General features: G+C 42.1%; 1 protein-coding gene across 1 annotated transcript in view; it reads right to left on the reverse strand.

Annotated features, from left to right (window-relative positions):
• mpp7a (MAGUK p55 scaffold protein 7a) overlaps window positions 1-27061 on the reverse strand; it is a 154147-nt gene that overhangs the window by 111452 nt on the left and 15634 nt on the right. The window contains exon 2 of the mRNA XM_008281223.1: window positions 5002-5171. Within this exon, the coding sequence (XP_008279445.1) occupies window positions 5002-5038 (37 nt within the window). The 5' untranslated portion in view covers window positions 5039-5171. The remainder of the gene's footprint in view (window positions 1-5001; window positions 5172-27061) is intronic.

A 27061-nucleotide genomic window follows, 5' to 3' on the forward strand; every position in this document is an offset into this window, starting at 1 on the left:
AACGGTCTCATAGCACACAATAGTGCAGTGATGGTGCTTTGATTATTAGCATATGAAGTTTTGCACAACAGTATAAATCAAACGCACCAATGGCTTAACACCATTTCAGTAGATTTATCTTTTTAATCTTCATTTTCTAATATTTTTTTAGGGTTTTCAAGCGACATGCCTGTAAGAGGTGGAAAACTAACAGGAACGGCTGAGAGTTTACGAGAAGATCAACATGTGAAGTTGTGTCCGTGCCAGCAATCTGGTCAGCGTCATGGATCTTTTTTTTATTTTAATGAGGGCACTTGACTTGACGTTTGTTGCACTAAAACTGTAGGACTGCATCGCTTCTCCCTTACTGTGTGTTTAAGGCTGTTTAATGAAGACTGTTACTGTTTGTTGGCTTTGTGATCGGCGTGTCACTGATCAGGTTGACGTGTTTGGAGTTTCAGCGTGCAAAATGGTGAAAGCTGAAGTTTTAGACAGACAGTTTTGAACAAAAATTCTCCACCTAACCAAGTGTCAGCGTGTTGAAGTTCTGACTGCTGCTACCTGTCAGTCTCTCTGTGGAATGTGAGTCATGTCAGCTCGCCAAAGCTGACAGATGTCTATAAAAGGTGGTGTGTTCTGGAGAGTTTTTGAAATGCAATGATAAGCATTGCATACATTTTTATGCATTTTACTGATTTCTAGCAAGCTGATGTATTTCTACACACAGAAATTATACTTATTTTAGGGGAAAGCTATGGTGATGGTGGCGGGCATAGACGCAGCGGCCCTTTCAGGAGACAACGAAAGTGAACGTTTTGAGTGTCTTGTCTATCCCAGATGTTCATTCCACAAAACTTGCAGCCGGGAGACTTTGCTGAACATCAGGACAGTGAACGGTGCTGGAATTGCGGTGACTGGTTGTGACTTGGACATACTACACCAACGTGAAGTCCGATCGAAGACTACACCAGCAGTTACCCAAAACAGAAGGAAGCACAAACAGTACGAACGTAAACAAAGGAAGAGGAAGAGAGCCAGAATCCATGCTAGGCTAAAGGCTAACCCCTCCAGACCAGCAGGACCGTCCTCCTACTCTCCAATGTCCACTCCCTCCACAACAAGCTGGACGAGCTACGTTTGCTGAGAGAAACCCTCAGAGAGTGGAGGGACTGCTGTGTGTCTGCTTTAACAGAAACATGGCTCCATGACAACATCCCAGACGGACACACAGCTGGAGGGGATGCAGACAGACAGACAGACAGACAGACAGACAGCTCTGGGCAGCATCTTCGGCTTCACCATCGTCACACCATCGTGTGCGTCTTTGTGTCTCTGAAGACCTACCAGGACCTGAAGAGGTTCGCCATGTTCAACGTGATGGCGGCGTGCATGGACGCAATGGCCCCTTCAGGAGACAGCGAGAGTGAATGTTTAGCGTGCATTCTGCAAAACTTACTAATTAAATGATCCTGAAAAAACGCTCTCTCATCTTGCCTGTAATACTGTGTATGTACAGCAAAATGACAATAAACTTGATCTGATTTGGATTTACAACATCATGACTGCGTCGCTGTGAGTTGCTCGTCATTATGTGGAAACACATCTAGAGGCTGAATCCCTACCATTTTACATAAAAGTCAAACATTTCTAGTGTAATGTGGAATTTATAGTTTAAAAAGACGATTACAGATTTTTCTGAGGTGACCATTTGTTGTGGGATTGTATATTATTTCATTGTCCAACAGTCAAGTCATCCTGAACTGAAATCATACCCCTACATTAGTAATTATGAACATTAATCCCACACTCACTTTGCTGCTATCGGTGTATATTCTGCAGAACAACTGGGCAAGAAAAGCCAAGCAAATAGTTTTGAAGGAGGGGGAAAATTTTGTTGTTTTTCAAAAGATATCTGGCTCGCTGAACAACACGGTGTTGGCGTGCAGCGGAGAGAACAGATATGTGTTATTACTTGTGGATCTGGAGGGATTTGGGATCAAGTCAGGAACTGTCTTTATGCATCACATATTTGCATTTCAATCAGAGATAACTGGCAATGTAAAAGCCTTACCCCAGCCATATTATCCTCACTTTATTTGTTTGGAGTCTGATTTTGAAACTTGGCTCCCCTTTAAAGGTTGCGTAAACCCGACTGTACAGACAATCACATAAATATAACATGTAGATTCCTTCCCTAATTATGTACTGTTGTTTGTTTATAGATGTAGATATCTATGGGAAACCTATGACGTATTGTTACATTACTTCATACTGCGGTGATAATGTGACTTGCTACTTAAATGTATACAGTTTGTGTCTTTCAGCTTTAGGTACGTTCTACCATACATACAAACATATCTGACTCCCGCTGAAAAAAGACACACTGCACAAGAATACCCAACCAATGAAACAGAACATCAATTTTAAAAAAAGACCTAAAACTATAAGCAACTAAAGTTTAACTTCCCTTTAATTTCCCCTGATTCCCAGGGTTTTATCGGATTGGCCAAATGGTGTGAATTCATGACCCATGTGTTCAGGGCTCCATCTGACAGGTCAAATGTACATGCATGCTGAGTGTGAATGCGTGGTACAAGTCAAGAATATCCATCCATTACCTATACACCACTTAATCCTCACTAGGGTCATGGGGAGCTGGAGTATATCCCCGCTGACTTAGGGCAAAGGCAGGGGACACCGTGGACAGGTCACCAGCCGAACACAGGGCTACACTTGGAGACAAACAACCAAGCACACTCACATTCACGCCTACGGACAATTTAGAATCACCAATTAACCTCAACATGTTTGTGGACTGTGTGGGAGGAAGCTGGAGAACCCGGAGAGAACCCACGCTGCACGGGGAGAACATGTAAACTCCATGCAGAAAGATCCCTGGTGTCCTCACCAGGGCGTGAACCAGCGACCTTCTAGCTGCTAACCACCGATCCACCTTGCAGCACAAAAGAATATCACTTTTCTAAACCAAGCAAATCAATACAGGAAATATATAAGGTCTCACAAACTTACTACGTTCTACAAAACTTCCTAAAAATTATTTAAATCACTTTTTTATTCTTATTTTAATCAGAATTCTCTTAATAATGGCAAATAGTTTATCTTCTAGCTCATATTGTTTTTCTGACATTCCTTAATATGTTAAATTCCCTTTTACTTCATTCGTTTTAGTCCACATGTATTATGAAGAATGGAACAGGGCCACCTTAAAAAACATCAGAATACTTTAAAAATACTTTAAAAGGCTATTTTAACTGCATGAAATGATTATAGGTGCTTTCAGAAAAAAAGATTCAAGCAAATTAGAGAGAAAAAAATTAGCAGTTACAATTAGCAAATTGGTGTCACACACACACATTTGTAAAGTCCTTAAAAGTTCCTTTTGCTCAGCTAGAGTAAACAGTATTACTGAACCAGAATAAAACCTGTAGAACCGGGATAACACACTCACACTACAGTCAAAACTTAAACTAAACACCCACAATAATGGTTTAAAAAATCAAATATTTTGCTGATAGTCATCGTCCAGCTGTAACTGAAATGGTATCAGAATAGTATTGATTGTTTTAGTAATAATAGAGAATTATAGGAATTTTCTAAGAGAGCATTATTAGAGGAGGAGATATTATTGATTGTGAAAGTTACTTTCAATCTCAGCAAACATTCCTTCAAATGTTTATCATGTTGTTTTTATTCTAGTTTGAAGCTGCTGTCCCATGTGCCAACTGATCTAAGAACAAATGCAGATAAAATATTTGATTTTATAAATGCGAAAGATTTTCCATCATCCAAACAGAGTTTAATGTCTTAAATCAACAGCATCATTACAATACCAAGTGAAACACCACCAATATTCTGTGCAAACTGTTGTACGATCCCAGGTGGCGCCGATGCCAGGCCGGCCGCAAGTATGTGTGACTTCACCAGACCTGGAGATCAGTGACCCAACGATCATCCATAATGTTCATCGTGTTTCACCTGCACACACAGCTTCACAGGACCATCAAGGGGGAAGCAGAGGAGATGGGCCGGAGGAGTCTTTACGTGTTTTATTTGGAAACCTGAGCCCTTGCCGGTAATTGCCCAAAATGACTGTAATCGTAATTGACGGTCTGGCTTTCTACTTTGCCTGCATAAATTTCCAGGACGACGGGGGCTTCGGTAACTCTGTTAAAAGTCTGGACGCAGTAACGCACACGCTCTTTATCCATCAGGGCAGGACTTAACGTCTGTCCTCCTTTCGGCCTTTTGTTATCCAGCGCTTGTTGGGTTCAGCCCTCTGCATGTGTGTGTGTGTGTGTGTGTGTGTGTGTGTGTGTGTGCAGCGATGCAGCCGGCCATTAAGCCAGACATAGAGGAGGATAGTGTTCCTGAGGGGAGAGGTGGTAATTTCTGGCAGCTGTCTCAGCGATGACAAGCTTGATGATGTTCCTCATTCTGACATCGCACACTCACCCACACACACATGAATCCATACACTCCATACAACGGAAGATAAAAAAAAAAAAAAGAACTGGAAGATAGAGAATGGTGTTTTGACATTATTTTGCTCCGTGTTGTTAAACTGTAAATTTGCAGCGGTATGCTTTTCATTTTTCTGGGCACAAAATGTAGCGAAAATAGACTTTGGTTTATTTTCCAACCGCAGTTTTAGACGGTCCGCTCGAGTCGAGAAAAAGCCTGAGGCAAGTTAAGAGTAATTCTCTTCTACCTTGAAATTAAATTTAGGTACCACTTAAAGTAGTGGGCACACCACCAGGCTATGCTGACATTTAAATAAAGATGTATTCATTTTTCAACAAGGGTCACACTTGGTACATGCATTCGATTTCTGCAGTTTGTGTACTGGTGATAGACGTAATAATCGAAATCAAAGAAGAAAAGTCCCTTTGTCATTTCTTCTGGGAGACCTACATTTTATAAGTGCATATTACTGGTTATGTGGGTTTTTTTTTGCAGAAAACCTGGTGTTACTGATTGTGTCACTGGCCAACAGGTCCTTACCTGGCTCGTGGCCGGCTCCAGTAGCCAGGGCAGGCATGTCTCCTGCCGCCTGCTTCCTGGTTCCCCTCAGGCTGTGGAAAATGGCAGCGGTGCGTCAGAGTAGGTGAGCAGCTCGGCAGCAATCCCCAAGGACCAGCTAAATCTGAGGACAGGCTTTATGCCATGGAGCCCTGCAAGAGAACAAGATTTTAGAGCCTACTTGTCAAGTGTCAGAACGGCCGCATACGTGTGTGTGTCAGTCAACTCCTGTGCCGTGTGTGTGTGTGTGGGATTGCATAGCTCTCTGTAACCATGGGTATGAATTTCTCCTCGCAAATACATGCATTTGTGTGTGGACGAGCCAACGATTGACAGTGAATGACTCACTGAGTGTGTGTGTTGACAGTACATTCACAGTTGACTCCGGGTGTTTACAACCCAACACTTTTTTTCCTAAGCTGCTGAACATCTTGCTTTGTACGCGAGCCAACGACACCTTGCCTGGCGCCCACACTGCATATACGCATGCAACACACATACAGCTGCTTTGTTCCGAGTCCAGCGGAAACCAGGGAAACTTTATCCGCTAAGGGGAAAGTAAGCAAGCAAATGCAACAGACCTGTGAGCAGGTGTGGAAAAGCAACGCTTCATAAATAATGGCGATGAACTGGAAAGCCAGATAGAGCAGGAACAGGAAGAAAGGGGATGTAGAACACAAATAAAATGTCCGTGGCTCATTGAAACCTCCCACTGCAGGGGATAAATACGTGCAGACACACATACAATATACTCCTACAGCAGACGAGGCAATGTGAATTTAATGTCATCTTTCAGCCAGGATCGAAACACCTGCATTTTGCTTTGTATGATTTGTAACAGGAGATATGGAAAAAAGGTTAGAACAAGCAAAGACCTGGATAAAGCCTGCTTAATTGTGACCAGCGAAGTAGGTGACAACTTGTCAGATGTAAGTCATAAATTTATCTTTAGGTGGCTTTCAAATGAACTCAGGGCAACCGTGAGGTGGCACAAATGTTCATGGGGACATTGACAGGGCAGACAAATTGCACTTGCTGTCTTCTTCAAATCTAACCAGTCAACAGTCTTTCCAAATTTGAATCAATCTTGTGTTGAGACCTGCACAGCAGTTTTCCAGGGCTGCTCAGAAGAACACATCCTGGAGTAGGTACCTGTTTTTTCCTGTGAAAAAGTCCCTAAAAGACATTCTACACGGGCGGCTCTTGCAGTCAGAACACGCACAAAGATAAGGGCCACCCTGAAACAGTCTGCGAGTTCCTGCAGTATAAGACGGCCTTTAGTGTTTGTTTCATCCTTTGGGGGAACACTGTCTTTTTCAAAAGGCCACTAGAAATCTTTCAAGGGTCCCTGAGTCCATGCACAGTCTTGCAACCAGCATGAATGCTTTATCTGAAAAAAGGGGGAATGGAAAACAATTAGGTTCTTTACAGCATGCAACCTAATGATCCATTATATGTCAGCTCCCATGTGCCGAAGCCCAATCAAACTATAGGGCCTCGGGGTGCTTTAAGCTGCTCCCTTCACTGGAAGAATATGCTCAAATTAAACACAAGCAGTGACATAAGCTACATTCTGTCTCCCATGTTGATAAGCGTAGTAAAAACTGGCTCTGGAAGGACAGTGAGTTACTGTGTGCGGTAGCTGAGCCCACTCGACCAAAGACAGGGACAGCCAAGACACCTGCGCCCTTACAGCTCATGGAGTCATTCAGTGGCTAGGTGGCGGCGGCCACACACACACTTCAAGATTGAAAAGCTGTGACTTGGCGTCCGAAAAGTGAACCGGAAATCCATTACTTATGCGTTTTTTGTTCTGTGAGGAATTTCCCATTCAGCGCCCACATTGACAGCTGTGCAGAGGTGACTATTTGCTGGCATATGTGTACAAACACATGTAGAGGTCAGGGCTAAAACTTGCCAAGAAGGCAGCCCACGTAGCACAATGGTACCACGCCTGTCTGACAGACTGTGATGTGAACTCACCTCAGGGCCTCGTAGACCCCAGGTGGAGCCTTGTGGAAAAAGCATTGAGACAATGCACTCTAGAAGATGCCTGAGTGATCAAGTAAGCAAGTCATTGAGAGCATATCAGAGAGAGAATATTTTGCTTCTGGATTGAGATGTACAAAATGTGGTGCATTCATCAAACCGCACTTAAGAAAGAATCGATTTTCCAACAAGAGTTGATCTGGAAGACGAATTCAAAATCCTGCAACTCTATCACGCCAGCACCAATTTGTAGGCCAGATTTGTCAGTCATTTGCATGAGCTCCTCATGACCATGAAATTCAAACGAAAAACCTGCTGAAATCGGTTCAGTGCTGTTCAACCTTTTGTATACTTCAATAAAATAGGTTAAGAGGACCAGCAGAGAAGGGCAGCGGCGCCTCAAGCCATGACCACAAAATCTCTCCAGCAGGCCGATTTGAACAGGGGAGCAAACCTAACAGCCACTGAGCTCACGCCAAGAGCACTGACCCATGCTAAATCAGTTCAGTGTTTCACAGAGAGGACTACGGCACGGTTTTGCCATAAACTTTGTGATTGGAATGACAGACTTCAGGAAAGACAAGGGAAGGAGGAATGAAGGGGGGGTGCATGAATAGCCTTAAGGTATGCCGCTCTGTAATATCAGTTGTTCACCTTTTGTTGCATCTAAAAGGGAATGACCACAAAGTCCCAAATCTGAGGAAGGATTCATCTTTCCATGCAGGGAGCTTTCTGAAGGCCAGGAAGCATGTCGCACAGCCGGGAACACCTGGGACTTTTTACAAGGCCCAAAAGGATCATAATAGACAGACTTAAAGAAACATTCTCTACTGTCAGAATGCTCTAACCATGTCTGTTCAGATCACACAATATCAGATGGTCAAAGGGGAAGTAAAGCGACACTCGGCCATGTGGACAAGAGATGGGAAACGCTTAATTGCGACGAAATGTTCCTCCCTCTACACCTGTGAAGCCTGACATGTTCAAATGGTTCTGCCACCATCTAGTGGGAACTTTCACAACTGCAGGAACGTTTCACACTGGAAACCCAGATGGGACACAATCTGAAGTACCTCATCTCAACAAAAGTCTGTACGCATGAATGTCCAGAGACCCTGTCTGTACTTGCTTAGCCTTGTTCAGTGTGTGAAACCTGAGGTTGAATCAGTATTTAAATAGAAAATACCTCACGCTGATGGATAGATAGGTGGCAGGATGGAAACAGAGAGGTTCAGAAGACTGTTTTTCTTCTCTTTTTAAAAACAAGCCTGTCCGTCCAGCTTGGGGGGAGCATGGGTGGAGCCGTCTGACTCTCAGCTGGATGTTGACAAAGGAACTGAGAGAAATAACAGTAAGAATGTGAATGACTGACAGTGAAAAACACTCTAAGACCTGTCACTTCTGCTCTACATTTTAAAGTTAATCCAGTTTTAATATTCAACCTGTTGCTTCTTCCTAGCCTCCTAAGAGTGGACAGTGGAAAGTTCACCGTTCAAAACAATCGGCCAAAAGGCAACAAGATCCTCATCAGGAAAAGAAACAAGGAGAAAAACATGTCATGCTCCGAAGCATTCACAGGGTTCACTGAGTGGAACAGTCCTGCGTTCATGCTGTCTCCATCTGGACCTGGACAGGAAGTCCAACGGCAGGACACAGGAGAGGTCAACTTTGCCATTCAGCGCCATTGAAACCTCCCCAGGCACCCATTGGGGTGTTGGGTTCTTCAGTCCTCGTTCATGCTGCATCGAGTGACAGGAAGGCCAGCTACTGGCGCTGGACTTTACTGGGCCACCATGAACGACACTGATCATCTTCATCGCATGACTGACGCCCATCCAAAACCACCTCTGTCACACCTGCTCTGGTTTCAGCTCAAAGGGCCAGTTTGTTCCAAAGCTATCCACCGGCTTCAGGGTCTGCTGATCGGCTTCGACCTGAAGACTTTATCTATATTGGTCCTTAGTGATATGACAGAAAATGTATTCGGCAGCCTGCACGGCACCTGCTCAGGTTACTGACACTGTACTGTCAGTTTCAACATAATGAGGCTTTAGTCTTGCAATGATCGTGGTCTTTTGTTAAATGAGGAAGATCAAATTTTATTGTCCGCTGTGCTGCTGCTTCTGTGTTCATGAATATCTGTGATGTTGATGAAGAAGCTACTTGACTCTGACAGGGTTTCACATGATTAATGCTGGGTATTGTTTGGTCCCCAAATACCTCCCTGCAGCTAGTTCCCTCATCCTATCAACAAACACCTGAGTTACAATTGTAGATGTTACGGTTGGGAATCACACAAATGACGATTCCCAGAGTGTCAGAAAGTACACCGAAACAGTACCCATCCACCCCCAACTCTATGGAATATAAGCACAGTGTTCAGCAGAACCTTTCAAGTTCCATCCATCCATCATCTATACACTGCTTAATCCTCACTAGGGTCGTGGGGGGCTGGAGTCTATCCCAGCTGACTCAGGGTGAAGGCAAGGGACACCCTGGACAGGTCACCAGTCTATCACAGGGCTACACTTACAGACAGACAACCAAGTACACTCATATTCACACCTACAGACAATTTTAGAATCACCAATTAACCTCAACATGTTTTTGGACTGTGGGAGGAAGCAGGAGAACCTGGAGAGAACCCACACTGCATGGGGACAACATGCAAACTCCACGCAAGAAGATCTTGGGCGTCCTAACCGGGACGCGAACCAGCGACCTTCTTGCTGTGAGGCAACAGTGCTAACCACCGCTCCACCTTGCAGCCCTAGATCACAAATCTCACAACATAATAAATACTAGCTTCCAGTATTTGACAATTTTTGACCCTTAAATCTAGAGAACCATTACAGCCAGTACCAAGAACATATACATGGATAAAGCCACCTATAACATGGTTCAGTGTCTTGAAAATATCTTTATACTCCCTCATACTTTCTGAATCTGCTGCGTCTACAACACAGAGGACCAAAAATTGAAGGGAAGAAAACATGTTAAAGCAAACAAGTAACTGACCTACTTGGAGTGTGTTGTTTTATCCCCTTCCTTCCTGATCTTCTGTAAAAATTAGCAAAAAAAAGAAATAAACTAATAATAAATGAACCAGTGACATATTTCCTCAACCTTCATCTACCATTTAAATCCACTCCACGAGTCCTGTCTCTACTTCATAGCTCTTGTTTGGTTATTAAATTCACAGAGTGTATCCTTCAGTGTGCAGCTGTTAATTACACGATCTTGTTTTTGCACGTTCTTGTGTGTTCCCGTAAAGGTCAGCGATTCTCGCAGAAAACACACAATCTCCCAGTCCATAAAAGAAGTTTCCAAACATGTGCACTGTGATGACGTTTAGAAAGCGAGAGGGAGACTCTAAGACAGCTGAAGACACAGAAAATGAGAGATGCACTACCATGTGGATTTAAAAGGAATTATGTTCCTATTACGGAAAACTAGATTATTTTACTTCAAGCCTCATTGGTGAGCTTCGGCTTTGGGTGTTGGTATGGGATCGCTGTGAAGACAGATTGGATGTAAAATCAATTTGTATTTCAGCTACTCTACATCATAATGGCTTGTAGCAACCACAAAGTGCAAAGTCAGACAGACAGAAGTAGATAGAGTTACAGCCACATGCACACAAGCATACATGACACAATCATAAGAGTATAATTGCAGTGTATCCAACTGTGGTAAAGGCGAACATTCATTTACACACAGGCACACAGTGGAACTACATTTCAATGGGCTGTGCATAATTGCAATGTATTAAACCGTGGTCGTGGGGAATGTTCATCCACATGACATTTTGAAATGGAAATACCGTTTCAAGTAAAAAGAGGAGAAATTCAAAAATCCTCCCGATGCCAGCGCCGCACAGGCAGCCTTTTGCCTTTTCTGTTTCTTCTGTGGAAAAACACATTGTTGAATAATGTCTTTCTCCTGCCTCGCTGCAGCGCTGCCAAAATGTCACCACGTCAATTCCCATTAAGCGTGAGGCGCGTGACGCTGGCGGGACAGGGTTGTGTTTTCTGGAGTGTGCCATACGTCTTCTCGTTAATAGCCGTTAGCTTTATGAGGGATTGGGGCTGCTTAAATTAAGACTTGGCGGTACCTGGCACCGCCGATGTTCCTGGAATGACTGACTGCTGTGGAGGAGCTGTAATAACGATGAGCAATAGGAAGAAGTATATGCATGCAGCGAAAACGCATATGGAAACGGATTATGAGGGCAAAATGTGGAATATCCATGAACATCATTAACCCATGACGAAGAAAAGTTCATATCAACAAGAACGGCTTCATCCAATGTGAGAGGTTAACAGAGAAAAGGGAAAAGTGAGCTCTCTTCTCGTGGTCTCAGGTGGGATTTTTTTGACAGTTCAGACAGTATCAGTTCTCGGCCACGTGTTGCTCATAAGCGTCTGCTCTTTCCACATAAAATACATCTGCTTATGTGTATGTACGCACACACACACGCGCACACACACACACCGATATAAATCTGTGTTTAGGTCAATCTGTCTTTCCAGAGGGCCTAAAACATCTGAAGTCATTCTCCCGTTTAAGCTGTCTCGACACACTATTGGCTGGACTGCTTCATTATACCAAAAGAAAAAAAATGCATTAAAGAGGGATTCATCTAATTTACAACAGAAATGGAAAGATGTGTTTCAGAAACACAGAGTTCACCAATATGGAAGAGTACGAGTCAGGGCGCTCCAAGAAAAGCAATATGAATACTCGCCTCCAGTGTACAACTTATTCCTTGCAGAATACTACAATGAATGACTAGTAGCGGTTTCACAATTGCACTGTCTCCAAATGATCACACTTCCTGGTTAACTGTGACTTTTACCTAATGTAAGCACATAAAAACAAGATTATTCTGAACCTACATATTCTAAATGAATCCTGTCGATATTAACTAGATGAGTACACAACTAGGAATGGAGTTCTCACAATATTTCTCTGACCACAGAAACACACACGTACTGATAAGGAAATTCTTCTGTTGACGCACAAACAAGAGTGGTAGTTAGATCTGATCTAACTAATGGCAAACATGTACAAACGCAGATCATAAACAACCAGGAAAAAATTCAAAGGTTCCGCAGGGACTTACCAGATCACTTTCTTCCTGCAACAGAAACACAGCTACACACACACAGCAGCAGCAGGCATCAAACGCACACACTGCCTAAATCCACCCATACAGGAAGACGCCCGCCCGCCAGGTGTCCCAGCTCACCTGAACGGACCTGAAACTCGAGTTTTTTCTCTGCCTAAAGGCCCACGGTGCTCCACCCTCTTTTACTTCACACTACAGCTCAATAGTAAACAGGAAGGTGGGTGTTAACCAGGAGATCCTGACAAAACAGGCCTTTGTATGACGTTTTAAAGAAACTTAATGCATATCTAAGTATTTTGCCTCCACAACTGTTCAAGTAGTTTTAACCATATATTACAAATTACATGTGTTCAGTCTTTTGGCTGGCTATATGTGGTTTTACTACACCAGGGTCACCAACCATATCTGACCAAATGGTACCCATAACATTTACTTACAGTTACTCACCATGATTCATAAAATATACAACAGTCTCTTGTTTTTGCCGCAGAATTAACTTAAAGCTGTAGGCGGTCCCGAGTGACACGAATAAAAAAATTCTAAAAATGTGTGGTCTTAATGAGTGATTGAGTGTAGACCAAAGCAGAAAAAAACTAATTTCATCCATTTAAAATCACAAATAATGTGTACATAAAGCAGAATGTCTTCATTCAGAAACAACTGTGCTACACTGCATGAAGCTCAGTGACAATTATGAGCAAAATGTATGACATCAGCGATTCAATTCACTGTTAAAAGGCTTGATTTCCATATTATATGGAATATAGAATAGTTGTATAGAAGTACTTCAAATTATCACAGAACAAAAAAAAAATGTGGTTTCAAATTCATTGCATACTACAGCAGCATAATACATCCATCCATTATCTATACTCCGCTTAATCCTCACGAGGGTCGTGGGAGTCTATCCCAGCTGACTCAGGGTGAAGACAGAGGACAACTGGACAGGTCACCAGTCTATCACAGGGCTACACTCAGAGACAGACAACCAAGCACACTCACATTCACACCTACGGACAATTTAGAATCACCAATTAACCTCAACATGTTTCTGGACCTTGTGGGAGGAAGCTGGAGAACCCAGAGAGAACCCACGCTGCACGGGGAGAACATGCAAACTCCACGCAGAAAAATCACGGTGTCCTCACCAGGACACGAACCGGCGACCTTCTTGCTGCGAGGCAACAGTGCCAACCACAGAGCCACCTTGCAGTCCCATCACAATAAACTTACAGAGAAACACAGAGGCTCTATTGTGTAAGATGCACCACTAGAAAATGGAAAACCACTGGAAGTGTTGTCTATTCATTAGTAGAAGGAGCTTTTTTTTTAACATCTTCCAGCTGCTAAACACTCCCATAACGCTCAAACCTTTAAAAATAAAACAAACTCAAGTGAAATGGGTATTTAGACACTGAAACAGGAAAAATAATCATTTTGATTAATCAACAAATCAGTATATTGGTTGATTGATTAACTGATAAATAAAATGTTCAGTAGTGCCAGCTCCATTACATGACAAGTAATATGTCACAACTTTGGCTGAACTTCCTTTTCTCTCTGTTTTACACCGACAACAATGTAATTAAAAAATGGCTAGATATGGTTGGAAAGATATTACAGTTAAAAAAAATCTATTTTATTTAACAATGCATTACTTCTCTAATTTGATTTATGAACATTACTCAAACTAAGCATCATGCTGCTCACTGTTTTTCAGGTGCAGAGCTAACTTTTCAAAGTGTACTGACAACAAGTAGCCACTAGATGGAGCAATCAGTTCACTAAATAGCTCTCCTCTCCTCATTGTGCAGGAAAAAAAAAAGACTACTAAGGAAAATAAGCAGCCAGTGTAAGTCTACATAGTTGCTTTTGTGTGCGTGTGTTCTTGTGCACTACTGTATGTGTGTGTTTGTCTCTGTCCTCATCATGACCTCCGTCGTGCCTCAGGGTGCCAATAAAGATGGGCACCAGTAATCTCATCCATTGCCTGCCAAGGCCCCATTATAACTAAAACCATGGAGGAGCCACAAAGGAACTTGTTTTGTTTATGGTGGTTACGGAGCACAGGCAGCCAAAGACAAAAAAAAATTCAATATCTTTTTATTAAATTGTATGTCACAATGCATTTGGAGGAATAAAACTATTTTCCAGCAGCTTTGTGTCAAAACTTCCAGTGTTGTTGACAACAGCTGCTTTCTCACAGACGTGATATCGTTCACTCAGCAGAATTCTGCATTTTAATTGTTTAACCCTCTGAACCTGAAGCAGTCACTGGATGTTTGTTACTCAACAGCACAACACTTGCTAAAAGTAGAAAGAACTCAAACATGTCTTCAGGGCAGTATGACAAAGTTATAGTTTCATAAATCACATTTAAAAAAAAAAAAAAAACTTTAATAGAAGAACCTGCAATCAGCCTGTGCAGCCCTTACCAATCCTGTGAACAACAAAAACACGAGTGACTCTACATACTATTTATATTTTTACAACCTCAACAAACAAAGCATACTTCTCACTCCTCTGCATATTAACTCTAGAATAATATTTCACCATGCTGATTTATCTTCTCAACTTGATTGCAACTTGCTCCACTAAACACTGTTTTTGAGCCATGCAGCGTTTCTATGACTGATAAAATGTGTTTGATCTTTTTCTTAATCCCTTTGTGTTTCCACATTCCTCCTCTCCATGTGGAAACACTGGTGAGTCACTCATGGCTTCTCAGCTGTACCGAGGAGCACACTTTTCAATTTTTTTTGATTGTTTATGTAATCAGTTGCAACTGGTTGATTTTAAGTACATTTTTGAATGAGACGTGTACAATAAAGTGATTCTGATGATAAATCACAGCTTTAAGCTTTGAACTGATTCAGTTTCCTGACAGACACATGATTAGTTTAAGGACAGTAGGAAAGTTTTTAAAGTTCTTTCTGTTGTCACAGTTTCTGGCAGCGATAAATTGTGTAATTTGGGCATTTTTTTTTTGTTAAGATAACAGGTCTTTCAAAACTGTCAGCTGAGTTGTAGTTTCACAGGTTTAAGAGATTATTTGACAATACCGATGACTTTCCAGCAAGATGCTGCAATGAGGGGAAAAAACGACGTTTGCTGAATGATAAATCACTTGTCCTTGGCTCATATGGCTCATATGGCATATTGTGCAGTTAATCAAGTTTTTTTTATTTCATGTCTCTTCTTATTTCCTTCTGCCAATCTAGCCTAGGCCTCCAAATCAAAGAAAGTCAACGAAATAAGCAAACATTAAGCACAATCTCACATATAAGACAACATTTTGCAAAGGCACAGCAAATATTGCTGGAAAACATTTTGCCATATCACAGTAAGAAAGTACAGGTATGAAAAATAAAATAAATGATAGCTGAATTCCACTTAGCTGCTTCAGTTTCAGGATCCTGATGCTGGCTCACTGTCACACTTTCATAACGTGTTACACTCGCGGGATATGAGTGTTATTGTTGTGATAGTGGCATTCATTCCAACTATTATCAACAAATAATAATACAGGCTAAATCGTGGTGGAATAAAAGCAGCAATTTAAAGGGAAATACTCTGCTCTGGGAAAGACTGCTCAAAGAAAAGAATCCATGCATGATGAAAATGATCATTTGTTGCACATGCTCCATTGTGCTCTCAACTACTTCTTGTCTTAACACCTCTTCCACCTCTTTGTCCTCCTCCATCTCTTCCCTCTGGTTCCCATGCAGAAACAGCAGCTCTTTGTCTCTCTCTGACCCATTAACAAGGAGAGGAGGCCACACAGTCACTATCAGTCGCCACTTACACATTCCACTGTCTGTCTCTCTCACACACACACATCCATAGTGCATTCAGGTTGGACATAGATACAATAATAGCCAATTAAACTGAACCTAGACATAAAATGGCATAATTAGTTATTCTATACGCTGGACAGGACGACAGAAAGATGGAGGACGGATGTGGTGCAGGAAACAGAGGAGTAAAACACACTTTGCTTAATCAAAAAATGTCACTGATGATGAGAGTGCTTTACTTAAGCCCCACAGGACTCAAAGACCCTGAATGCAATTGCATTTATTTATAGGGAAGAAGAGGCCAATGCCTTATTCTTGTACATAAATGCTATATATATATACACAGCGTGTACTCTGAAACTTCCGTCGCCACAGAGATTAATTAGATGATGCTGGATTTTCAAAGGGCAGATTCCTGTAACAACAATAACAAACCACCTACAATACGAGGCATAGAGAGACAGAGAGAGAACAGCAGGTAGCCATAAGCCTCACTAATCTGGAAGTCCCTCTAAATGCCAGTGTTGCTGGGTAACCTACATCCTCACCAGATATTACTGGAGTGAATTACTCTACCTGCAGCGCACTGGTGGGGGCGGGACACAAACACACAGATAGAAACAGAGAGAGAGAGAGAGACAGCTGGTTTGACAGACGGGCCGATGGACAGATGAGATAAAACAGATAAGTAAGCAGTGAGGTAACTGAGTGAGAGGCCGACAGGGTAAAGTGGGGTCTGCAAGCTTTCCCTGCATGTTTACACCTGCTGCGAGTGTTTACAGAATGAGTTCAGGGAGCTGCGGTGGGAAGTGAGCCCATTAACAGATGCATAATTAATAGACCTGGAGAGCAGAGAAAGAATGAGGGGAAAGTAAGAAAGAAGTGGGAGAAGATAAGAGAATATCAGATAGCTAAAGGCAGACTTAAAACTGTGAACATCACCAACTCCCATTAGTCCCTCTGTACGCTGCACACCTGACCACAGTCTAATGCTGTTTGGCCCATTTAGGCCCAAAATAACTCATCACTGCCACTAAAATAATCCCTCATACAACAAGCATTTATAGCAAAAGTGCAGACTTGATGCAAAAAAAATGGTCATGGGAGAGCAACTTCAGAGCCAAGATAACAATCCTGAGAAAAGTAGGGTTTTATTTAAGTCGATACTACCACACTGCAGGTATAGTTTCATTTTGGTTGGTGTACTAGTTGATACCTCAATAGGTAATACTAATAAACTGCAGGACAGAAATATGCATTGGTGGTTGTCATTACATAGTTTTGATACAAGACAGCACTGAAAAGTTTAGATCTTGATAATCTTTTAGAAAAACCAACACAAAAAGATCTTTCTCAAGAGTTTACAGTCACATACGTCAACCCAGAGTGTTGATATTAATGGTGTCAATCATTTTGCAGGCATTTTGTCATCAACCAAATTATTTCAAATATTAAAACTTTTACCTGATGATCAGTGAAGTGATCATCGAAGCCGATTCATCTTGAGGGGACCATAAATGTCTGAACCAGACCCTCATGTAATGCAGCTAATTGTTGTTAATATTTCTGAAATCAAAAACACAAATGTGATTGCTAACGTTACGAGGATTCATCCTCTCGTGAACGTCTTACAAAATTTCATGGCAATCCATTCGCTGATTGTTGAAGTACAGTATTTCAATCTACGTAGATCAAAATGGAGTCAAACCCACAGCATCACTCTTGCATGTCTACAGACACAGCATGAGCAGCACATTAGCAGAGCAGCACAAGCTTCCAGCCTGAAGCTCCACATCAACTGTTCAGACACAGTACTGAGTTGTAGGTCATTATGTTTCAACCACACTCAGCTCTAGATCTGTAATGATTAGTAGATTGCAGGACGAGTCTAAATAAAAGAAGTATAAATTCTCTGATCTAGTCTTCATTTTTTGGGAATATTTTCTTGTGTCTTTCCTCCTCTATGATAACAAACTTTTATTTGGATTATATGGACAAAACCAGACCTTTGGGGATGTTATCTTGGGCTCTGGGAAACAATACCGATTATTTTTATACATTTTCTGACATTTCATTGACCAAACAGCTAATCAGTTAATCAAGAAAGCAATCAACAGATTGAACATCAGTAAAAATAATCGGAGCCCAATACACATTCCCAGTAGGTACAGCAGGAAAACAAAAGGAATCAGCTGAAAGTGTAAAAATACAATTAATTTCACACTTGCAGGAGTAGAGCTGAAGGCAGTCAAAGGACACTTTGATAGGTTACAACAGTGAAGATCCAAATATTTCTGTTATCACAAGTGTTAGTTTGACACCTGAGTTACAAACACAGCCTTTCAAGGACAGTCAACACCAAGAGTCCCAGCAAAAACTAATGTGTCAATCACCATCCCTGATTACAGGCCAACATTCATCCGCATGTGCTACTAGATTACAGAACTACCATGTAACCGTGAAAGCCCATCTAAAAATAGGGCTTTTATTTCATTAATCCCCAGAGAGGTGACGTGGCTTTTCAGAGCTGCTGTGTTTTAACTTGACAGCTCTGCTGTCCTGTGATGCAGAAATATCCTGAAATCCAAATTTAGGTGTAATGGGCTCATTTCCATTATGGCTGTTTCAATAACTCCAGATTATTGAATTACGTTTCACTTTCTTGATGATACGGTGAGTGGCATATTCTGTGACAGTGAGCCTCCACCATGGTGGCAATCTGTGTGCCAGTGTTTAAACAGCATTCTGACTTTCTTTTGTCCTTTTGTGTTTTCACTATTTTCTACCATAACAATACAGGCAGAGGAGCTACGCCCAGGTGCTGAGAGGGAGGCGTGTACCTGGGCAGCAGAGAGAATAATGACCTAACCTTCATGTTTTGAGTCTGCAAATAAGACACAAGCCATCCTTCCTGCTGTGACACAAAAACATCACTTGTAGCTACTGATAATCCTTATGCTAAGCTGCTTATGATAGAAAACAAACAATTACTAGATGCCACCCAGCTGGTGGTGTGGCATCATTCTGGCTCTCTAGAGCGATAATCAGATGTACTACAGTGACCTCAAGTCCACTCACAGCAGGACAGATACTTAATTTAGATCGCTGATGAAGAAAGAGAAGTTTTGGAAACATGTACTGTATTCACAGCATTGCTTTGCTTTGCAAGGAAAGCCATTTATGAAAAATAAGTAAAATGCATTGGAGAGAAGGGAAAGGGTATAATCATGGAGCCACATTTGTGGTCTACAGTGAAAAGCAACTTTTTTCACAGACAAAAACAATTCAAAGTTTCTTCAAAACAGCATGCGATGTGTGTTACCCGCACAATAACAACCATTTTTATACCACATTCATCATTCGGTAATCAAAACCTGCCATCAGCTCAGACTTTTGTCTATCCAGAGGCCACCATGCCACCCACTGGAGCCACGTCTTCCAATAAGCTACCACATGTGGGGCACCGTCCTGCCCCCTCTACCTCCTTTCTTTATGCCCAGGACACAAACACAGGTGTAAATCAGCCAGGGTGACGGCTCTCCAATCCACACTTTCCTTCACTCTGGCAGGAAAATTCCAAACCACTGAGCATCCTCAATGCTGCCTCACCCTCAATCACTCTCCTTCACCCTCCCACACAGTACCCAGCACGCACAGGGACAGGTTTAAAGAATGTCTGAGGCCATAGTTATAAAACAGTAGAGAGAAAGTTTTGTTGAATACCATCACTGGCCCAGAGAGACTCCCCACATGGAAAGCAGAGCCAGCCTGGCCACTATGAAGAGCTCCTGGTGAGAAACATTGCTCAGGGAGGACAAAGATACACTGTTTGGAGCAGATAAACTGTGTGGAAAAGGCAGAAACTGAGAATTTGTATTTAATGTAACCATTTTTTTCCAAAGCACAATTGCTCTGGATTATCCAAACATAAAGCTGACGTAGGATTCTCAGTCTAAATATGCCAAAGGGCTTTCTGAGGGGGGAACAAATACCTCTTTGGTTGGCACCAAAAATTCATCTACGCAGAAAAACTCAGATACACTACACTAGATAACTAAACTTAGACCAGTTTATATCCAAGACCGCAAAATGAACTCACTGGGCCACTGCTATACTAAAATTGGCAAAATAAGTGCACAAATGATATACATGAACTGACAATGTTCACTAGCAGTAAGCACTTACAGCAGTAAGCACGTATCTGATAAGATGTGCAGGAGAGATTACCTTAAATATGTGTTAATATGAATGCTATCTTTAGTGCTGCAGTTCAGCTCAAGTCAGATAGTTGTATGTAACCAGAATGTAATCTACACTCCAAAAAGATGTCGACATATGTTTGCATGCCAATGCAATATTCTTTGTGGTATGCTTACAGCAAAGAAAATATGAAATGTGTCAGCGTCCATGTACAGTATAGGAGGAGATTGACATTCAAGCCCAACCTAATACCAGGCCCACACTATATTTTTGTTCTTTGGGTGTTGACAGTCAGGCGCTTGTCCTTACATTTATGCTCTCGTCTATGTTCTCCATTTACTCTGCACACATCAAAGTACACAAGAGCTTTGTTTCTTGGCAACAATGACATGACAACTGCACATTGAAGACTACTCTGACTGGAGGAGGACAATCAAATTCTGGTTCACAACTGTAGACAAGAGTTATAAGCCAGAGCATCTTATAGGTCACACCTTTGTTTTCTCCTTCCCTGAGGAGCAGATGTGGGCATTCGTCCTCCCTTGTTCACTCTCCCCCTCATATGTAGATACGTGATCCCCTTGAGAGTAATGAAGCAAGTCGCTAAGATGACCCAGACCTGACCCTGACAAAGACACACAGACGGGGAAACAGATGCGCTGCAGCAACAAACAGCTGAGCCCCACACTGAGCCTAATGACACATAGGAAGCCTGAGCATATGTGTATGCAACATACAGGACCCTGCACAGCAAGGACAATCACATGGCACTTACCCCATTAAACAGGAGTCTTTTTATAGCCAAGCTTCAGTTTAATAGGTGTTATAAAAAACCTCCAGTGTAAACTACAGAGTGCATCAGATGTGTAAAGAAAAGTACTGGGTAGTCAAAAAAAATGTCATTTCCTTGAAAGCCTTGTGATAATTATGCAACATGAGCATTGCAAACATTGTGTAAAACGCAGTGAAGCTAATGGTTGCCATAGTAAAGATAAGAACGATGCAAATTCTTTCATATATTTACATGAGTTTTAATGTGGTGGCTGTTTGCATGGAAACTATGAGGTTAGCACACATGGATGGGCTACGCTCTGCTATGTGTGTTATGGTTCTGTTGGCATTACCTCATCAGATGAAACTCTACACTGATCCAACAGCGAGCAGTGACACACGAGAAGATCTGTCGAGTGTGCGTGCATGCGTGTCTAACAACACCATTATCAATTTATACTGGTAGTGTACGAGATAAGCGTAAGAGACAACTTGTGAAAACCAGTCCACTGAGAGAATCAGAGTATCACTGACAAGCACAAATAGTTGTTGACAAATGTAAGTGTGCGGGATGCAGACTGTATGACTCACTGTACAGCCTGGATTCATTCTCTCCCGAAGAAACTATAGCAGAAACCTTCAGTTTTATAGCAAAATTAACAATTTGTATTTATTGTGATTCGGTCATGCCATTGCCAAAAATCTGTTTCCGTTAATTACACCAATACCAATTCAATCACCCTGCCTCCCTGTTTGAAACCATTAATAGTCTGGCCTATATAAATGTTTACCTGTCCAAATACACACTTTGTCTCCCTGCTGTCCCACCACATAAGCAAAGCAGCTTCAGTGTTCTGTCTGTCTCTACTTCAGATGACGTTCAGGCACCGTATTGTGATGGTTTCACCTGCAAAGCAACGCACAATCACTGTAGTTACAAACATAAAATAAATGACAATAAGCCTGAAGGGCAAAAATGCGCTTTGGGCTGTGTTTACTAGCCGATATCACGACCAAAACATGACCCGGTATGTGTTTAGAGGGCAAGGGTATCTGTCCTGTCAGACACATGGAAGACAAACGTGGCTAGAATGCCACCTGTGGAGACAAATCATAAGAATATCTGGGAAACATTTCCTAGATAGAGAATGCTATCTTATTAGCCAGTTCATGCAATGTAAACCAATGCATTCAACCACATACAAGGTGCTACCAGAAGTTCCACAAAACAAACCTGCCATGAAGAACGTGTCTGTTGATATTTCTTTATTTCCTACATGATGGAGGAACTCTAATGGAGCAGACGGAGAAAGGTGGCGAGACCGCGTGCAGGAAGCTTTGCTGGCGGCAGATGCTGTATTAAAGCAAAGCTGCTCCTCTGGGTACAACAATGCAACTGTCAGCCAGGCTGCCATGGTCGTCGCACCAGACTGGCACCGGGGCTGCCAACAGCTATGAGCTCATATGACAGAGTGGAAGCGGAAAGATGGACCAGCATAATGTAGATGTGCAATGCAAAAAAAAACTCACTGAGAATGATATTTGACTGGCAGATCAACATGTTTGTAACACTAGTGCTTCGGTTTTGGTTCCTGGCAACTTTTATCACAGAGCTAAACAATTCATCTGAATACAGTCATGACTCGATAAACTGACACTAAATGTAAAACCTTCTTATACGTCGGATACCAAGGCTGTCAGATTGTCAATATTGTTGTAAATATTCATTGTTAATAGTTGTTATAACAACTAGTAGGGCTGATCTGAACAGCACTTTCTGGGCTCCAGATATTTGGGTCCAATTAATGATGAATATTCGACGCGGTCGGGGGGGGGGGGGACACACACACACTTCGACCCCGGGGGAGCACTCCGATGGGATGAAAGTGGCCAGAACGCACTGGCAGTACTTGGCCTCTGATGATAGTTTAGCTAGCGGCAGCGGCGGCGAGGGAGCAGCAGTTTCGCTCCACTGTTACCATCCGTGTTTACTTCAGTAAACACTGAGCTGCTCACTGCATGTGACGTCGTCGTGTCCTCTTCTGCGCATGTGGGACACTTTTGGGTCGTATGAAGTTCACACAGCAGATCACATACAAGTCAAATTTTAATTGGAAATGTGAACAAACTCACAGAAAATCAGATTTCACAAAAAAATCTGAATTGAGCATTAAGTCCTGCAGTCTGAACGTAGCCAATTGGTCGCATTGTTAAGTCAGATAATACGCCGTTATCCTTATTTGCGACATAAAATGTCATGTCGGAGTCAGAATCCAAGGCTGTCGGTATGTTAAGGTTATTTTTAATGGATTCCATTCATTTTTCCTAAAAACCTGTCGGACAGCAAGGTTTTGGATTGTTAAGGGTCGGATTATCGAGTCACAACTGTACTACCAAAATTGTAATATGGCCAACGGCAATACCCAAAATGCCAACGCTGCAACATTTTGGTAAAAATGTGTCACAACAAACATTCTGCATGAAAGACTGTGGTGCTACAGAGATGCATTGGCCTTTAACACACACTCTCCAGATGTAGAAGGAAATCTGCTTGCTTGGTCCAGACTTCAGCTAAAAATCAGATCATCTTTTTTATATTTCATTTGGTGGAAAATAAATGCAAAAACGATTATTCTTACTAAAATTCTAACTCATCACAATTCCAAGATAAATAAAAATGATCGCAATATTTTTGATTTTTAATTCAAAAAATAATAAATTAAAACATGTCTGGAATGAAACTGCAAAGTCATCGACTATGTTTCAACCGTGCTGTCAAGTGTGTGAGTCCAAGTAATCCTTTCAGCAAATCACATTGTCAAGATTATATTATCCCCAAGACATCAGACGTGGACACATGTGCCTGTGAGCAGATGGGATGGATCTATAGAATCAATTGTGGCCATGCAGTGCCATAATATATAGATACAGACAGACAACTTAACCTTGAAAACTGCAAATGCAGCATTTTCCATGGCAGGGCGGTGTCACACACACACATAGAGAGGCTGCTAGAATGGAAGTATCATCATAGCCATCCTCTGGCATAGTGACAGCAGCTATAATGGAGTGTCAGCAATCAGCACCTCCCAAATTACCGACCACAAACACACACACACACACACACACACACACACCGAAGACAGTGTGTGTGCTCAGGGTGCATGGGGGGGCCCAGCCTTCCAGCTTACTACATCTCCTTTACTCTGATCTCTTGGTCTGATAGGGATAACAACATTTACGAAACATTACTGATGTCTCTTGTGACATCCCATGTTATGCACTTTAAGTATCCAAATGTGTCCTGTGAGTCCCAGGTTATCTCCTCCAGTTAAAAGGACTGAGGACCAGGGCTCTGCAGTAAGACTTAGGTCTGTTTTTAGAGTTGAAGGAGCCTCGGAGTCAGGTTGCAGGGTGAAGGCAGTAAGCCAAAATGATGACTGACTTGATATGACTGACTCTGCATGTGTGTGCCCCCATCTAGCTGCATATTCCTGCAGTTCTGTTTCCTGATTAGATGAGTTTTGACCTGTAACTCTCGATGTTTGGGGGGCTGAACAGAACCTGTCAGAACAAGAGAAGGGAATCAGAACAAGTGATTGGCTCCACAGAGCATCTGATCAGTTTGATTTGATAGTCTGACTCAAGATCAGACATGAGGCAGCAGTTGATGTTACATCACAAGTGTGGCTGTGCCAGTTTTACATGCTGGATGAAAATCAGTTCGTAATCTTTTTTTGGAAGGAGGAACACTTCAGGTAATTGCTTGTAAAAACAGGCCTGCGTGCAGCTGGTTTTAAGGGCAACAAAACAGTTACAGGCATAGTTTGCAGCGCCTGCTGTGCCTGAAGCACAGATTAAAATGGGGTAATAGCTCAACAGGTTGGGTGGGCAATCTATGAACAGGGGCTGTAGACCCTGATGCAGAGGTCGTGGGTTCAAGTCCGGCCCATGACCATTTACTGCAGGTGCTTCCCCACTTTTCTCCACATTATTCCTGTCTCTCTCTTCACTTCCAGCTATAATAAAGGCTAAAAATCCAAAATAAAAAAATAAAACGGGGTGGGCGTCAGTATTAGTTGATATCAGTATCATTGGTCAGTACTTAATGTCATCATTTGATGAGCATCAGTCGTTATGTTAGACTGTCTGAGCTGCTATATTATAAAGTTTCAGTTAGAGGTACAACAGAACTCAAAACTCACAGTTCTGATTATATCACAGTTTTTCTGATAACTTGGCACAAGAAAAAAAAAATACTTCTAAAGCAGAAACTGCCTTCACTGTTGGCCTGTTGTGGCTTTTAATGTGTCCTGTAAATGTGAACACACAACTGCTTTTTACAAGTCTGCATCCAGATATAGAAAAATAGTTTGTTTTCTGTTCATCTGTTGGTTAATCTGTAAAATACCAGATCATTTTCTTTACAATTGCCAGATAGGCATTTGGTCTTCGTGAAAGGCTCGGAGTGCCTTTCTAGTTACTTTTTCACTTTCATCTCATCATGGATAAACTTTGCAACACATCTGCGGTTCACACGTGTGCCAAACAATGGTGGGGATACACTGTTCCATCATAAATGTATGTAGTGAGGCACTGATGCTTCAGAAACTACTAAGACTTTTTTTGCTTTTTGTACACTTATGTGGTAGATTTAGTTTTTAAATGGACAAAATTGGTTATTTTCTCAATCTACACTCAATATGACAAAGTGAAAACATGTTTCTAGCACCTTTCCATACATATCATTCAGGACCACCAACAGCTTTCTTTAATCTCTGAGACTAGAACAGGACACGACTGTATATTTCAATACAAACCTCTGTTTGCACTAAATCTCTTGCTGCTGGTGATTCTGCGTGCCTAAGAATGAGAACGAAACTAACACCAGGCAAGTTGTTACATGCAATGAGCAGCTAGAGTCTAAGACATGATGAAGTTTAAGGAGAAAGACAAACAGGGGGATTTAGAGGGATTTTAGATGAGGTTCCGCTTTCTGCCGCTGGGAAAATCAGTGTGTTGAGTTCACCTCAGGCAGGATATGAGGAAGTCTGGAAGCCTCCAATTTTATCTCTCCGTAGCATCCCCCAATTAGCACATTCCTCCACTCGGCTATGCAGTATGTGGACATTAGACTGGCGAAAACAAGGGTGTGTGTAACCCCATTTCCTGGTACGCCACTCATTTTGCATGGGCCTTGGTTGCTAGGAAGGAGTGAGGAGGTATGAAGGGGGAACAAAGGCTCGATTGAGTATCAGAGTGGTGCCCCAAACTCTCAATGCGACTCACCTCATTTAAATACCATAAGTCTTTAAGTGACTCAGATCTAACAATGTGCTGAAAAGGGTCATCAGGGGAATTTGAATGTGTCACTAATGTGTGTGATTCTGCTTGACTTAAAGATTCTATTCACTGTTCCTGTAATTGAGGTAATTGGGCGCAGCTTCTTTGTTTTTTAAGTTCCTTCCTCTTTTATATCCATCAGACTGTGTGTGTGTGTGTGTGTGTGTGTGTGTGTGTGTTGCCTGAAGCTGAGAGACATTTTACAAAGCCAGTAATGATCTCGATTGTCTAGGACAGCCTTTCTAAGTGGCTAATCAGCACCTGTCAGCACCCTGATAATCACATAGACACAGGAAGACAATCCTGACACACATCTCTGCATGAATCGTCCCGGCCTCTCCACCCTCCTCATCACTCACTCTGAAGCGCTCTCATCTCCACTCTTGTCCACATTCCAAACACACAGTGACGTACTTCCAGCACTTCCTCCTCCACTTGAGCAAAACGATATCACTTTCTGCCACAGCCGGCCTCTCGTCTCCCTTTTGCTTTGTCATTGAAATCGGAGCTGTGTCCAGGCAGGTTGCTTGGTCTGGAGTTTTGAAGAAATGTTTCTAAAAAACTACAGGAGGAAAGTATTTGTTGATACAGTTCAGAAATGTAAGAGCAAGCTTTGCTGCAAAAGCACAGCGAGGTAAAAAGAGAAATATGTTTCTAATAAGGGTGCAATAGTATGTGTATTCATACTAGACTGTTTGATATGTGAAGCTATAATGTTTTGGCACTGCCCCCTAAGTGCTGATGCTGAGCTAGTTGGTCCTCCCAGATCCAATGTGAGGCTTTACGGCAGGGGTGTCCAATCCTGGTCCTC

The sequence above is a fragment of the Stegastes partitus genome, unplaced genomic scaffold, assembly GCF_000690725.1.
Source record: "Stegastes partitus isolate 25-593 unplaced genomic scaffold, Stegastes_partitus-1.0.2 Scaffold227, whole genome shotgun sequence".
Taxonomy (NCBI): Eukaryota; Metazoa; Chordata; class Actinopteri; family Pomacentridae; genus Stegastes; species Stegastes partitus.